At 42.2% G+C, this 17,120-nt stretch overlaps 1 protein-coding gene across 2 annotated transcripts in view; it reads right to left on the reverse strand.

The window, feature by feature from the left end:
• Positions 1-4,389: 4,389 nt before the first annotated feature.
• Positions 4,390-17,120, reverse strand: part of LOC137321887 (amine sulfotransferase-like) — a 32,328-nt gene continuing 19,597 nt past the window's right edge. The window contains exons 5-7 of one of the 2 annotated variants that reach the window (XR_010962922.1): positions 8,372-8,498; positions 6,480-6,574; positions 4,390-5,107 (exon numbers count right to left, since the gene is read on the reverse strand). Coding sequence is in view for 1 of the 2 variants with exons in the window: in XM_067984711.1 (XP_067840812.1) it covers positions 5,103-5,107; positions 8,372-8,498 (132 nt within the window). In the remaining variant the exon portion in view is untranslated. The remainder of the gene's footprint in view (positions 5,108-6,479; positions 6,575-8,371; positions 8,499-17,120) is intronic. The other variant, XM_067984711.1, reaches the window with a different exon arrangement.

Here is a 17,120-nt window from a genome sequence, read left to right on the forward strand (position 1 = left end):
GCTGTTGCTTGACTAGTCTGTGGGACAGCTCTCCCAATTTTGGCACAAGTCCCCAGATGTTAGTGAGGAGGACTTTGCAGGGTCAACTGGTCTTGGTTTGCTTTTGTCGTGTCCAGTGCCTTGTCCCATGCCGGGTGGTCCATCCGGTTTTATTATGACTTTTTTTAGCGAGATTTTACAACTGAGTGGCTTGCTACGCCATTTCAGAGGGCAATTAAGAATCAACCACATTGCTGTGGGTCTGGAGTCACATATGGGCCAGACAATGATCGGTGCTGGGACCATTGTTGTTCACAATTTACATTTGAGAATCGGAAGTACAATTTCAAAATTTGCGGGCACCACTAATTGGGGGGTGTAGTTAGTACAAAGGAAGAATGTGTCAAAATGCAAAAGGATATTAATAAACTTGCAGAATGAGTGTAATTGGCAAATGAATTTTAATATAAATATGTGTGAAGTGATGCGTTTTGGTAGGAAGAATAAGGAGACCACATTCTGTTTGGCTAAGTCTAAATGGGATAGAGGAGCAAAGGGATCTAGGAGTATAGATATACAAATCACACAGTAGTGATGCATGTTATTAAGGCCATTTAAAAAAAAAGGCAAATCAAGCACAGGTTCATTTCGAGAGGGATAGAATAGGGCTAGAAGCAGAGAAATTTTGTTAAACTCGTATAGAACCTTGGTTAGACCATACGGGGAACCCATGTGGGTTCCAGCTATGTCTGCCTTTTTTGTGGGATATGTGGAATGTTCCTTCTTCCAGTCCTACTCCGGTCCTCTCCCTCGTCTCTTTCTGGTACATCGATGACTGTATCCGTGCTGCTTCCTGTTCTCACCCTGAACTGGAAAATGTCATCAAATTTGCTTCCAATTTCTACCCATTCTGCGCCTTTACATGGTCCATTTCTGACTCGACCCTTCCCTTCCTTGACTTCTCTATCTCCATTTCTGGGGATAGACTGTAAAGCAATATCTATTATAACCCCACCAACTCCCACAGCTACCTTGATTACACTTCCTCCCACCCTGCTTCCTGTAAGGACTCTATTCCCTTCTCCCAGTTTCTCTGTCTCCGTCGCATCTGTTCTGACTATGCCACCTTCCATGCCAGTTCTTCCGATGTGTCTTCCTTTTTCCTCAACTGAGAATTCCCCTCCACTGTAGTTGACAGGGCCCTCAATCGTATCCGTCCTATTTCCCTCACCTCACCTCTTCCCCTCCCTCCCAGAACCATGATGGGGTCCCTCTTCTCTCACCTTCCACCCCACCAGCCTCCACATTCAACATATCATCCTCCGCCACTCTAGCGCGATCCCACCACCAAACACATCCCCCTCCCCTCCCCTTTCAGCATTCCGAAGGGACCGCTCCCTCTGTGACACCCTGGTCCAATCTTCCATCACCCCCAACACCCGCTCTCCTCCCCACGGTACCTTCCCCTGCGAGTGCAGGAGATGCAACAGCTACCTCTTCCCTTCCCACCGTCCAGGACCCCAAACACTCCTTCCAGGTGAAACTGCAGTTTTCTTGTACTTCTTTCAATTTAGTATACTGTATTCGCTGCTCACAATGCAGTCTCCTCTACATTGGGGAGACCAAACTCAGATTGGGCGATCGCTTTGCTGAACACTCCCCCCTGTGTCCACAAGTGTGACTCTGACCTGCCAGTCACTTGCCGCTTTAATTCCCCTTCCCACTCCCACCCCTCTGTCCTTGGCCCCCTACGCTGTTCCAATGAAACTCAACGTAAGCTCGAGGAACAGCACCTCATCTTTCGTTTTGACCCTTTACAACCTTCCGGACTCAACATTGATTTCAATAACTAAAGATCATAACCACTGCTCCCATTTTTTCGGACAGCAAGTGCTGGTTATGGTTCTGCTGTTGCCATTCACAGCTCCTCTCGACCCATCTTTTGTTTCTTTACTTGTCCTATTACTACCTTCTTTGCCTTGCACCATCATCCCTTTTGTCATTTAATCACTCCTGCCCTCCACCCTATCAGACCTTCTCTATTGTTCTTTCCTCCTCTCCCCTCCATCCCTCCCTTTCCCTGGCTCTGTACTTGCTTAAAAACTTTAACTCTTTAACATCATCCAGTTCTGACGAAAGGTCTTCGACCTGAAACATTAACTCTATTTATTTCTCCACAGATGCTGCCTCACTTGCTGAACATTTCCAGTATTTTCTGTTTTTATTTCTTGGTTAGACCACACTTGGAGTACTGTGCACAGTTCTGGTCTCCATATTATAGAAAGGATATAGATGTATTGGAGAGGGTGCAAAAAAGATTAACAAGGATGATACCAGAACTGAGAGGATATACTTATCAGGAAAGGCTGAACAGGCTGGGGCTCTTTGTTCTTAAAGAGAAGGCTGAGGGGTGACCTGATAGAGGTCTTTAAGATAATGAAATGGATTGATAGGGTAGACGTAGAGAAAATGTTTCCACTTGTGGAAGAGTCCGAAACTAGAGGTCATAAATATAAAATAGTTGTTAATAAATCCAATAGGGAATTCAAAAGAAACTTCTTTACCCAAAGAGTGGTAAGAATGTGGAAAGTGCTACCACAAGTAGTTGAGGCAAATAGCATTGATGCATTTAAGGGGAAACTAGATAAGCACATGAGGGAGAAAGGAATAGAAGGGTATGCTGATGCGGGGGGAGGGGGAGGGAGGAGGCTCATGTGGAGCGTAAACACCAGTATTGATCATTTGGGCTGAATGGCCTGTTTCTGTGCTGTAGTTTCGATGCAACTCGATGGTGTGAAGAAATTGTTCAGAGACATTGCAATTTTTGTATGCCAATAAATTTTGAATGCAAGCTTGTTGAGCATAAATATAACCCAATTAAGTAACCATTTAACACGACTGCCTGCTTTCACAACTGCCATTGAAAGAAAAAGCTATATCGAAACCAGTTGACAGGTGGATTTGTGTTAGAATGCCAATTCTGTGTTAGATCCTATAGATGATTGAATTTTATTTGTGAAAGATGCATATTTAATTTCCTTTGTCCCAGTTTGTACTTCAAAGGCCACAGGAGGTTCCTGCGAGCTCTTCAGTTCTCCTTCTACCACCGTACTTCAACTCATGTAGAAGTGAATGCATGGAATCTCCATGAGGATAGACTAAACCTCACAAGTAAATTGTATCATAGACATAAGTTTGATATTATGAGTTAACAAACAATACCCACTTTGCGACTGATGTGAAGAGAGACCATCATCGTATATTTGTTTCGACAGGTATAAATAAATATCTTAGAGCTCAGCTCACCGCTGTCCCACTACTGGGAAAGTTTTCTACTGTTAGAAAAAAGCTGATTATCCTCTTCTAACATGAGAAATAAAAGATCGAATATACAGCCTGGCACTTTTTAATCTTTTAACTGCAACTGTTGTGACACAAACATAGTAAAATTATCTCCATTCATGTTTGGATTACTTGGTATAAACTGCAGTTATATTGTAGGTCCTGCATCAGTGACACACAACAATGTCAAATTGATGCAAAATCTAGGATCTAGCTGCTCTGTCATTGTGTAATATAGGGACACTGATATTTTTGAACCATATTATCAGGTAATTCAATGAGTAGCGAGCTTTAAAACTTAGAGGAATTTTGCATTTTTATTTTAAGTGCGACAAGCACAGGTATAGGTCCAATTTAAGGAGATTTAAATATTGAACTGATTAATACCACACAGCCTGTAAATATGACTGCACACAAATTAATGAAATACATTTTTTCCACAGTATTTGGGAAATTTTCCAATGATTACTTCTGGAAAAGGTCATGTGGTAAATCAGCCGACTGTGTATACTTTATTTTTGAGGCGACTGATTTTTCTGATGAGGATAAGTCCACAGTTCTAGTATTTGATGCTCCCCTATTACAATAAATAACAGCAAAACAGAAATTAGGTTCAAGATAATTAAAACTCCTTTTTACTACTCAGTGCTATTTTGAATGCCTTTTGACATCTAGCACAGACCTCTCCTTGTGCCTCTTGAGAACTAGGGTTCAGATGAGATGAAATTCGGAAGGAAATAACTGGTAAGTGCCCTTACCAATATCTGTGAGGTGATCGGTTAGTTCCTTGTAACATCTGAATTTGACCCACCTACCTACTGATGTGTACTTGTGGACTCACTTAGTTAAGGTTACTGGAGGTGATCTTTTATTTTTAAAGAAACTGCTTAAAATTCACATATTACACACAAATATACTGATCATAGTGATCATAATATTTCTAGTGATGCTAATAGAGGAGTATTCTGGCATTGACTTTTCTTAACATTAGTTGTTGCTCAAAATAAACATTGCAGCATAGGTATTCAGATAAGACATGAGTTTATTGGAAAGTTTTCCAACCATCACTATTTCTTAAAAGCTACTTTAGATACACGGGCCTGGAATAACCTGCCACATTGGAAAAACATTTGTTAGAAATAATTGCTGACATTTTTTGGAAGGAACATCAAGATTTGTCCTTAACACTGATCCAACTATCTCCTGCTAGAAGGAATTGTTCGTACTGACAACATTTCGCTGAATAAATTGTAGTTGAATGTTAGAGACAAGAATGAACAATTATGTTAAACAAAAAGTTTGCAGAATTACCACTGAATCTTTTATAAAAATCAAAAAGCATTTTGCAATGCCCAGTATTCAGTGTTGTCGAAGAAAACATTTTTAATCACTAATTTCCCAGACGAACTTTAGTGGAAAGTCTTTCATTTTCTTCTGGAAAATTGTATTAAACATCTTATTTTGGGCCACTGTGAAATGATTTTTCCAATTTCCCACTATCCCTAAAGTTAGTCAATGGTCAGAAACAGTCTACATGATCTCAACAAACACTGCACTTTTCAGGTTGCTGTCCACCTTTAGATCTCCACTACTATGCCATCTCCTTGAGCCAGTGTTAGAGTGGGATAGCCAAGGTCATATGCTCGCAGCGTTGATGTTTTGTAACCTTTGATCAGGAGGTTTATTCCTGTGGGATTCTGACCAGCTTGGCAGTTTTGACCTCCGCCTCTGCAGTGCTTCAAGTGGCTTTACCAAGAATTGGCAAAAATCACCCAGTGAATTCACCCTGTGGACCAAAGAGAAGAAGCAATAGAGGAGGATGGTATGATATTGAGGACAAGGACAGATAATGCACCACTGTCGGAGGATACCGTTGTGATTTTGACCAGAGTGGTCCAAGTAGATAATTCCTATCCTCATTCAAATAATAGTAACCAACAATGTTGTTACTGCAGTTCATTAGAACACTGATTCTGACAATTATTAGAGTAATAGATCTCATTTGAAATGAGAATCCGAAATCTAATGCTGGTAAGTCCTTTGCGTTTATTCTGATAAATAGAACGGGTTGAAAGATGACAAATAAAAATAAATATTATAGCACATTGAATACTGGATAATATTTTCTGAACTGGAGGGAAATTGATATGTAGAAGTTTGGTCCTAGAAGATAGGACTATGAAAACTCATTCGTCTTGCCACATTTTATCACATATTTCTGAATATAAGAAGGTGAGTTTGATGGTTCTTTTTGTTTCCAGATCTTAATTAATGTTCAAAGGTTTCAGTTTATATGTTCTTTTGCAGAAATGTAATGCTAGGCCTTTATCACAGGACTCATTGCCTGAGGAATAGCACATTCCCCCATGGTTTGATATTTTAACACACGTATTCATTTGATGTTGTTTATTTATCTTGAAACACATATTATTGATTGTAACACAATCAAATTAATTAATTATATCTTTAATCAGTAGCCTTTGTAAATAAGATGCATCGTTAGTATATAAAGCAATGTTGTTTTAGGTTATTTTATTTTTTCACCCTTCCCTTCATGGTCTGCTATACACCATATTTAGCTGAGAAGATGGACAAATGGCTTTGTCCTGGGACCCTGCTTTAGCAGGTTCAAATACCTGGAACTACCAGTCCAACAATACTGTGGGAGCACTTTTACCACATGGACAGCAACGGTTCAAGAAGAATGCTCACTACCACCTTATCAAGGGCAACTAGGGATGACCAATAATTGCTGGGCTTGCTAGCGACAACCATATCCTGAAAATAATTTTTTTTAAAAAGCTCCTCTGTTTAATTAGCTAGGAAATGTATGACAGCCTCTGAAGTTCCCTCCCTCTGAGGAAGTGACTAACCTCCACCTGAAGCTTTCTCTGGATGGCATAGCTCAGAACTATGAACCTCATGTACTATTTTTGTGTGACACAGGACTTTTGTATTCTAGCTGGCCACTAGCTGAAATTGTCATGTCACAAACTCAGGCTTCTGCTTTTCAGATTCTGACAGGCATAGTGCTATAATTCAAAATACATCAAGTGCTTTCAATTGCTGTAAGCAAAACGTAGTTTCGGTCGGTTAACATTCATTTTGGTATTACTTGAAATGACAATGTTCACACATGGAATTTAAGTGGAATTTACCATGATCATCTCTTCATATGACTGGAACATAATATTGAATTCGTATCTGTGATTATACCAGTTCTTAATATGGTCAAATCAGCTATCATAATCCACTGTAATAAAAACAAAGAATAAGAGTCTTGACATGAATTATTGTTAAAATGGATAATATGATTGAGCTTTAAAAAATAGCGATCGGCGTACAGTTCTTGTTCAACTGTTTTGAGTATTAAGCAATTCTTTACAAACAGCATTTTGAAGTTTTAAAACAATATAATAGGTTAATGTTGATCCTTAAATTGATTTCTAGGGAGTGGATTGCTAAAGAAGTGCAACAAAACTGTGATCACATTAAACTTTCCAGAAAATAGCCACTTGGGTCAGATTTTAATCATTGAACAAGTCTGCAGCAGTTTAGGGCTGATGGGGTTGGGGGTAATATATTAGCAAGGATAGAGGATTAGTTAATGGACAGAAAACAGAATAATAGGAATAAAAGGGTCATTTTCAGGTTGGCAGGTTTTAACTGGTAGGATGCCGCAAGTGTTTGGGGCTCAGCTGTTTACAAAATGTATCAATGACTTAGATTAAGGGAACCGAGTGTAATGTACCGTAGTTTGCTAGGTGGGAAATAAGCTGTGAGGAGGATGCAATGAGGTTGCAAAGGGATAGACAGGTTAAGTGAATGGGCGATAAGGTGGCAGATGGAGTACAATGTGGGGAAATGTGAAATTAACCACTTTGGTAGGAAGAATAGAAAAGCAGAATATTTTTTAAAAGGTGAGAGACTAAGAAATGTTAGTATTCAGAGGGATTTGGGTGTCCCCCAAGCAAGCAATTAGGAAGGCAAATGGTATGTTAACCTTTGTTGCAAGGGGGTTGGAGTATAAGAGTAAGGAAGTCTTGCTGCAATTGTACAGGGCTTTGGTGAGACCACATCTGGAGTATTGTGTACAGCCTTGGTCTCCTTACCTAAGGAAGGGCGTACTTGTCTTAGAGGCTGGGTGATGAAGGTTCACTAGATTGATTCCTGGGATGAGAAGGTTGTCGTATGAGGAGAGATGGATTAAAATGGACCCATATTCTCTGGAGTTTAGAAGAATGAGAGGTGATCTCATTGAAACGTATAAAATTCTTAGAGGGCTTGACAGGATCGGTGCTGAGAGGCTGTTTACCCTGGCTGGAGAATTTCGAACTAGGGGTCATAGTCTCAAGGTAAGAGGTCGGCCATTTAGGATCGAGATGAGGAAAAATGTCTTCACATAGAAGGTTGTGAATCTTTGGAATTCTCCACTGAGAAAGCTGCTCAGTTGTTGAATAAATTCAAGATTGAGATCGATAGATTTTTGGACACTGAGGGAGTCAAGGAATATGGAGATAGGGCAGGAAAGTGGAGTTGAGGTAGATGACCAGCCATGATCTTATTGAATGGCGGAGCAGGCTCGAGGGGCCGTATGGCCTACTCCTGTTCCTATTTCTTATGTTTTTGTGTTCTTACCTGTGCCAATGTCAATACAGGTTGTGCGACTGAAATCACAGCTTTGAAAAGAAATAGCTGATGCACTTTAACCCTTTAACGACTTAAGCAGCATTTCCACAACAAACCACAGTGCAATATTGCATTTATTATCTTATCCTAAGATTATTAGGAAATGCTCTGTAGGTCTATACATGTTCCCAAATTTACTCCATGGGAATTATCATTAGAAATGGATAGAAAGCTATTTCAGCTGATGACATTTGAGAAGAAGTTGCCATTTGGAAAGTTGGAAAGTTTTTTCCACACTTCAAAATTTGAATGAAACGCACCAATTTGCCTTTCACCAGAATCAGCATCAAGTTCTTGATGGATATTATCAGATTCAGTGGATACTTATCGGAGAGTGTAAGAGAAATTTGTGCTATCTTACCTTGGCCATTCAGAAAGCTGTGCAGAAAAGCTGCCAAATTTTCTGGGGTTTCCAAATAGTTAGCAAACTTGTGAAAATGATAATAAGAAACTGCAACGTCCTTGGGGTTTCTGTACACATAGATTACCTGTCAGATAAAAGTTCATTATAATTAGAGTAATGCTCATTTACATAGATAGCAGTTTTCATTCTTTGTTCTTTTTTCTAGGGTGCATCGAACAATTCGAATCAGATGCTATTGGTTGTATTTATATTATCTGAGGCAAGAGTGCTATTACCAAGGCTGACATCTGGTTAAACTTCTGCAGTACCTTTGCACACACTTGTGTATCCCTAAATCTTGGCTCCACTAACCTGTGCCCATGATTTTTGGACTTGGGTAAGTGAGGCATGTCCTTACCGGGAGAGTATGAGTCCAGATAAGGCAAACAGAAATGCCACCTATGTGGATTTCTCAGTAGCTTGGTTTGGAAGTTCTTAAATATGGTGATGAGTCTCTGCACCCAGCTGACCAAAAGAAAATACAGAACTGAATACTGATGTGCTTCGATTATACAGGATGCACTTCCCATTGCTATAGGAACCACCACATTTATCTTGTAAAGTACATAAATGCAGTCTCACCTGTGGGTTTAACTGGGGACAGGCGATGAAGAAGTTCTTGGGTTGAGTAAGGTTTCCAAAGTAAGTGCAAACATGTGACAACGTTTACTATGTTATCTTGCCAAGCATTTTTATTACTCTTCACTGTAAATTTGGAGCATCATCATCATAGAAGGAAAATGTGATGCACTTTTTTATCAGCTGTTCATCTTTCAGAATGTACAGGCATACTGCTGTTCCTTCATGGCAAAGTGTCATCTCACATTGCTGACTGAGTCACCCCATTAATTATGGGAACATAAGAAATAGGAGCAGGAGTAGACCATACGGCCCCTTGAGCCTGCTCCGCCATTCAATCAGATCATGGCTGATCTTCAACCTCGACTCCACTTTCCTGCCCAATCCCCATATCCCTAGAGTCCAAAAATCTATCCATCTCGGATTTGAATATATTCAATGACTCAGCATCCACATCCCCCCTGGGGTAGAGAATTCCAAATATTCACAACCCTCTGCGTGAAGAAATTCCTCCTCATCTCAGTCTTGAATGGCTGACTCCGTATCCTGCGATTATGACCCAAAGTTCTAGACTCTCCAGCCAGGGGAAACAATCTCTCAGCATCTACCCTGTCACAGCCCCTCATAATCTTATATGGTTCAATGAGATCACCTCTCATTCTTCTAAACTCCAGAGAGTATAGGCCCATTCTACTCAACCTCCCTTCGTAGGACCCTCTCATCCCAGGAATCAATCCAGTAAATCTTCATTGCACCGTAAGAATATCCTTCCTTAGATAAGGAGACCTAAACTATAAGCAGTACTTCAGGTGAGGTCTCACCAATGCCCTGTACAACTGTAGCAAGACTTCCTTACTCTTATACTCCAACCCCCTTGCAATAAAGGCCAACATGCCATTTGCCTTCCTAATTGCTTGCTGTACCTGCATCTTAACTTTTTGTGTTTCTTGTATGAGGACACCTGCGGTGGCAGTGGGAGCAGATCTAGTGGAGCACTGGAGGGGGCAGAGGGACTCAAATAAAGGCCCAGGCTCGAAGGCCTACACTCACTGGGAGTGGCGGAGGCAGTGGGAATGGACTGATGTATCTTGCGGAGACAGTCGGTAGGAATCGAGAAAAAAACCAAGGAGTGACTTCATAGGTAGGTGATTGGCTGGTAAGTATTCTTTCTTCCCTCGGAGTTAGGGAAGTGGGTAAAATTAAATTAAAAGCTGGAAGCATTAAACTGCTGTTAGTTTATTAAATTTAATAACTTGAGTTAGTTTATTAACTCGACTAATAAAACTAAATAAAGAGGGGAAGGAGCTGATTGGCTGGTAGCTGGTGAGTGTTTCTTTTCCTGTTGAGGTTTTTTAAGGCTTAAATTACTTCTGTTAAGGTTAGTAAACAATCTAATAAATCGAGACAAGGCAGGGCAGCTGAGACCCGTCAAATGCACAGCCATGCCACGTGGGAACTCGAGGATGCTTCCTGTGTCTTGGACAACCACAGATGGAGGAAGTGTCATCAGTTGGAGGAGCTCGAGCTCTGAATTTCGGAGCTTGAGCAGCAGCTGGCGTCACTGCATTGCATCCACGAGGTTGAGAGCTTCATGGATAGCATGTTTCTGAAGGGGTCACCCTGCACCTCAAGAGAGTGCAGGCAGAGAGGGACCCGGTGACCGCCAGACAGAGAAGGAGGACCAGGCAGGTCGTGCAGGAGTCCTCTGAGTGCATCTCACTCTCTAACGAGTATTCAGTTCTGAATACTGGTGAGGGAACGGTTTCCTCTGTGGAGTGCAGCCAGAACCAAGTCCATAGCACCATGGATAGCTCAGCTGTACGGTGGGGGGAGGAGAAAGGTCAAGAGAGCAATAGCGAGAGGGGATTCTATAGTTAGGGGAGCAGACATGCGTTTCTGCAGCCGCAGATGTGATTCCAGGTTGGTATGTTGCCTCCCTGGTGCCAGGTTTAAGGATATCACTGAGCGGCTGCAGAACATTCTGGGGGTGGGGGAAGAGGGTGAACAGCCAGTGGACATGATCCATATCGGTACCAACAACATAGGTAGAATGAGGGATGAGGTCCTGCAGGCAGATTTTTAAGGAGTTAGGAAAGAGATTAAGAAGCAGTACCTCAAAGATCGTAATCTCCTGATTACTCCCGGTGCAATGCGCTGGTGAGCATAACAATAGGTGGATAGAGCAGATGAATGCAAGGCTGGAGAGATGGTGCAGGAAGGAGGGCTTTAAAATCCTGGGGCATTGGGACCAGTTCTGGGGAAGATGGGACTTGTGCAGGCCAGATGAGTTGCACCTCAACAGAGCTGGGACCAATGTCCTCGCGGAGAGGTGTGCTAGTGCTTCGTAGGTGGGGGTGGGGTTTAAACTGATTTGGTAGGGGGATGGGCACCAGGATGTAGCACTGGAAAGGAGAATCAAGAGGCACAAAGGATCAGGGGCGAGAGATAGCATTAGAGTGAGTGATAGTACAGTATTGGTGGGATCAGACTAAGAAAGTCGAAGACTGGCTTGCAGTGCATGAGTGAAAACATACGAAGCGCGGAAAACAAAGTTGGTGAGCTGCAGGTGCAAATAGCCACATGGGAACGTTGTGGCGATAACGGAGACCTGGTTCAAAAAAGGGCAGGAGTGGGTACTAAATATTCCTGGATACAAGGTGTTCAAGAAAGATAGGGAAGGAAAGGAAAGAGGGGAGTCGGTGACAGTATTGATTAAGGAGAATATTGCATTATTGTAGAGAGAGGATGTCCCGGAGGAGTCAAAGACAGAATCTATTTGGCTAGAATTAAAAAATAATAGAGGTGCCATTACTCTACTGGGTGTATTCTATAGGCCACCAACTAGTGGGAAGGATATAGAGGAGCAAATTTGCAGGGAAATTACAGAGAAGTGCAAAAGCTATAAAGTAGTGATAACTGGGGACTTCAACTATCCTAATATAGACTGGGATAACAATAATATAAGGGGCACAGAGGGGGAGGAATTTTTGAAATGTGTTCAGGATAACTTTCTTAACCAGAATGTTTCCGGCCCAACGAGGAAGGAGGCATTGCTGGATTTGGTTCTAGGGAATGAGGTGGGCCAAGTGGAGCAAGTGTCAGTGGGGGAGCTTTTAGGGAGCAGCAATCATAGTATCATAAGGTTTAGGATAGCTTTGGAAAAGGACATGGACCAGTGTAAAGTAAAAATACTCAATTGGAGGTGGGCCAGTTCCAATGGGATGAGAATGGATCTGGCCCGGGTAAATTGGAATCAAAGGTTGGCAGGCAAAACTGTAATTGAACAGTGGGCAGCCTTTGAGGAGGAAATGGTCCAGGTACAGTCTAGGCACATTCCCAGGAGGCAGAAAGTTAGGGCAACTAAAGCCAGAGCTCCCTGGATGACAAAAGAGATAGTGAGAAAGATGAACCTGTAAAAAGGGGTGTATGGCAGATGTCAGGTTGATAACACAAGTGAGAACTAGGCAGAATTTTTTTTTTATTCGTTCATGGGATGTGGGCGTCGCTGGCGAGGCTGGCATTTATTGCCCTTGAAAAGTTGGTGGTGAGCCGCCTTCTTGAACCGCTGCAGTCCGTGTGGTGAAGGTTCTCCCACAGTGCTGTTAGGAAGGGAGTTCCAGGATTTTGACCCAGCGATGATGAAGGAACGGCGTTATATTTCCAAATCGGGATGTACAGGTGATGTTCGCATGTGCCTGCTGCCCTTGTCCTTCTAGGTGGTAGAGGTCGCGGGTTTGGGAGGTGCTATCGATGAAGCCTTGGCGAGTTGCTGCAGTGCATCCTGTGGATGGTACACACTGCAGCCACTGTGCGCCGGTGGTGAAGGGAGTGAATGTTTCGGGTGGTGGATGGGATGCCAATCAAGTGGGCTGCTTTGTCCTGAATGGTGTCGAGCTTCTTGAGTGTTGTTGGAGCTGCACTCATCCAGGCAAGTGGAGAGTATTCCATCACACTCCTGACTTGTGCCTTGTAGATGGTGGAAAGGCTTTGGGGAGTCAGGAGGTGAGTCACTCGCCGCAGAATACCCAGCCTCTGACCTACTCTTGTAGCCACAGTATTTATATGGCTGGTCCAGTTAAGTTTCTGGTCAATGGTGAGCCCCAGGATGTTGATGGTGGGGGATTCAGCGATGGTAATGCCGCTGAATGTCAAGGGGAGGTGGTTAGGCTCTCTCTTGTTGGAGATGATCATTGCCTGGCACTTGTCTGGCATGAATGTTACTTGCCACTTTTGAGTTCAGAGGGGAATTGAAAAAGGAAACAAGAGGGGCAAAGAGAGAGTATGAGAATAGACTGGTGGCCAACACAAAAGTGAATCCAAAAGTCTTCCACAGGCACGTAAACAGTAAACGGGTAGTAAGAGGAGGGGTGGGGCCGATTAGAGACCATAATGGAGATCTACTCATGGAGGCAGAGGGGATGGCTGAGGTACTAAATGAGTACCTGTCTTTACCAAGGAAGAAGATGCTGCTGGAGTCTGTGTAAAGGAAAATATAGTTGAGATACTGGATGGGCTAAAAATTGATGAAGAAGTAGTACTTGAAAGGCTAACAGTACTTAAAGTAAATAAGTCACCCGGTCCGGATGGGATGCATCCTAGGTTGCTGAGGGAAGAAAGGGTGAAAATTGTGGAGGTACTGGCCATAATCTTCCAAACATCCGTAGATACGGGGTGGTGCCAGAGGACTGGAGAATTGCAAATGTTACATCCTTGTTCAAAAAAGGGTGTAAGGATAAACCCTTATAGGTCAGTCAGTTTAAACTCAGTAGTAGGGAAGCTTTTAGAAACGATAATCCAGGACAGAATTAACAGTCACTTGGACGAGGATGGATTGATTAGGGAAAGCCAGCATGGATTTGTTAAAGGCAAATTTTGTTGAACTAACCTGATAGAGTTTTTTGATGAGGTAACAGAGAGGGTAGGTGAGGGCAATGCAGTTGATGTGGTGTATATGGACTTCCAAAGGGCATTTGATAAAGCGCCGCACGGTAGGCTTTTCATCAAGATTGCGGCCCATGGAATAATTGGGGCAGTAGCAACGTGGATACAGATTTGGCCAAGTGACAGGAAACAGAGTAGTGGTGAACTGTTGTTTTTCAGACTGGATGGAGGTGTACAGTGGTGTTCCCCAGGGGTCAGTGCTGGGACCACTGCTTTTCTTGCTATATATTAATGACTTGGACTTGGGTGTACAGGGCACAATTTCAAAATTTGCAGATGAAACAAAACTTGGAAGGGTAGTAAACATTGAGGAGGATAGTGATAGACCTCAAGAGGATATGGACAGGCTGATGGCATGAGCAGACACGCGGCAGATGAAATTTAACGCAGAAAAATGTGAAGTGATACATTTTGATAGGAAGAACGAGGAGAGGCAATATAAACTAGAAGGCATAACTCTAAAAGGGGTAGAGGAACAGAGATCTGGGGGTATATGTGCATAAATCATTGAAGGTGGCAGGGCAGGTTGAGAAAGGGATTTTAAAAAATCTTATGGGATCCTGGGCTTTATAAATAGAGGCATAGAGTATAAAAGTATGGAAGTCATGATGAACCTTTATAAAACACTAGTTTGGCCACATCTAGACTAATGTGTCTGGTTCTGGGCACCGCTCTTCAGGAAAGATGTGAAGGCCTTAGAGAGAAGAGGTGAGGTGAGAGTGACTGCCCTTGACATCAAGGCAGCATTTGACCAAGTGTGGCACCAAGGAGCCCTAGTAAAATTGAAGTCAATGGGAATCAGGGGGAAAACTCTCCAGTGGCTGGAGTCATACCTAGCACAAAGGAAGATGGTAGTGGTTGTTGGAGGCCAATCATCTCAGCCCCAGGACATTGCTGCAGGAGTTCCTCAGGACAGTGTCCTCGGCCCAACCATCTTCAGCTGCTTCATCAATGACCTTCCCTCCATCATAAGGTCAGAAATGGGGATGTTCGCTGATGATTGCACAGTGTTCAGTTCCATTCGCAACCCCTCAGATAATGAAGCAGTCCGTGCCCGCATGCAGCAAGACCTGGACAACATCCAGGCTTGGGCTGATAAGTGGCAAGTAAGATTTGCGCCAGACAAGTGCCAGGTAATGACCATTTCCAACAAGAGAGAGTCTAACCAACTCCCCTTGACATTCAACGGCATTACCATCGCTGAATCCCCCACAATCAACATCCATGTTCTCCTTTATCTACCCTGCTAGTTACATCCTCAAAAAACTGTAATAAATTTGTCAAACCCGATTTCTCTTTCATAAAACCAAGTTGACTCTATCTAATCATATTATGATTTTCTAAGTGTCCTTAATAATGGATTCCAGCATTTTCCCGATGACCGATGTCAGGCTAACTGGCCTGTAGTTCCCTGTTTTCTCTCTCCCTACCTTCTTGAATAGCGGGGTAACATTTGTTACCTTCCAATCCACTGCGACCGTTCCAGAATCTAAAGAGTTTTGGAAGATCCACAACCAATGCATCCATTATCTCTGCAGCACCTTGGATGTAAGCCATTAGGTCCAGGGAATTTGTCAGCTTTTAGTCCCATTAGTTTGTCCAGTACTTTTTCTCTTGTGATATTAATTGTTTTAAGTTCCTCATTCTCATTTACCCCTTGTTTCCCCACTATTTTTGGTATATATTTTGTGATTCTACCATGAAGACATATACAAAATATTTGTTTCACGTATCTGCCATTTCCTGATTCCCCATTATAATTTCTCCTGCCTCAGCCTCTTAGGGACCAACATTTACTTTTGCTACTCTTTTCCTTTTTACATACCTGTAGAAGCTCTTACAATCCATTTTTATATTTCTTGCTAGTTTACTTTCATATTCTATTTTCTCCCTTTTTATCAATTTTTTGCTCGTCCTTTGTTGGTTTCTAAAACTTACCCAATCCCCAGGCTTATTACTCTTTTGGCACCATTATAGGTCTTTTCTTTCAATCTAACACCCTCTTTAACTTCTTTAGTTAGCCACGGGTGGACCACTCTGCCCGTGGAGTTTTTATTTCTCAATGGAATGTATACTTGTTGAGAATATTGAAATATTTCTTTAAATGTTTGCCGTTGCTTTTCAACTGTCAAACCTTTTAAGAATTTAATTTCCCAATCTACCTTTGACAACTCGCCCCTCATACCTATGTAATTGGCTTGATTTAAGTTTAAGAATCTAGTTTCTGACTTAAGTATGTTACTTTCAAACTCAATGTGAAATTCTGTCATATTATGATCGCTCTCCCCCAGAGGTTCTTTTACTGTGAGATTACTAATTAACAGAAATTGGATTTAAGATAATTAAAACTCCTTTTTACTACTCAGTGCTATTTTGAATGCCTTTTGACATCTTGCATAGATCCCTCCTTGTGCCTCTTGAGAACTAGGATTCAGAAGACATGAAATTCGGAAGGAAATAACTGGTAAGTGCCCTTACCAATATCTGTGAGGTGATCGGTTAGTTCCTTGTAACATCTGAATTTGACCCACCTACCTACTGATGTGTACTTGTGGACTCACTGAGTTAAGGTTACTGGAGGTGATCTTTTATTTTTAAAGAAACTGCTTAAAATTCACACATTACACACAAATATACTGATCATAGTGATCATAATATTTCTAAACAATTTTACAACACCAAGTTATAGTCCAGCAATTTTATTTTAAATTCACAAGCTTTCGGAGGCTACCTCCTTCCTCAGGTGAACGATGTGGAAATGAAATCCTCGAAATGAAGTCGCATTTATAATTCACAGAACAATGCTTGGTGAGTACAGACAGTTTTTTCAACTGCCCGTTGCCAAGGCAATCAGTGTGCAGACAGACAGGTGTTACCTGACAGGTCTCACAGAATATACAAATCACCAAAAAAAACAACAAACAAAAAAAAAACAGAGATAGAGAGGTAGAAACATAGAAAAGACAGCAACTGACCCGTTATATTAAAAACAGATAACATTTGTTCGCTGGTGGGGTAACGTGTAGCGTGACATGAACCCAAGATCCCGGTTGAGGCCGTCCTCATGGGTGCGGAACTTGGCAATCAATTTCTGCTCGACGATTTTGCGTTGTCGTGTGTCTCGAAGGCCGCCTTGGAGTATGCTTACCCGAAGGTCGGTGGCTGAATGTCCTTGACTGCTGAAGTG

Source organism: Heptranchias perlo, chromosome 5 (assembly GCF_035084215.1).
Source record: "Heptranchias perlo isolate sHepPer1 chromosome 5, sHepPer1.hap1, whole genome shotgun sequence".
In the NCBI taxonomy this organism is placed as follows: domain Eukaryota; kingdom Metazoa; phylum Chordata; class Chondrichthyes; order Hexanchiformes; family Hexanchidae; genus Heptranchias; species Heptranchias perlo.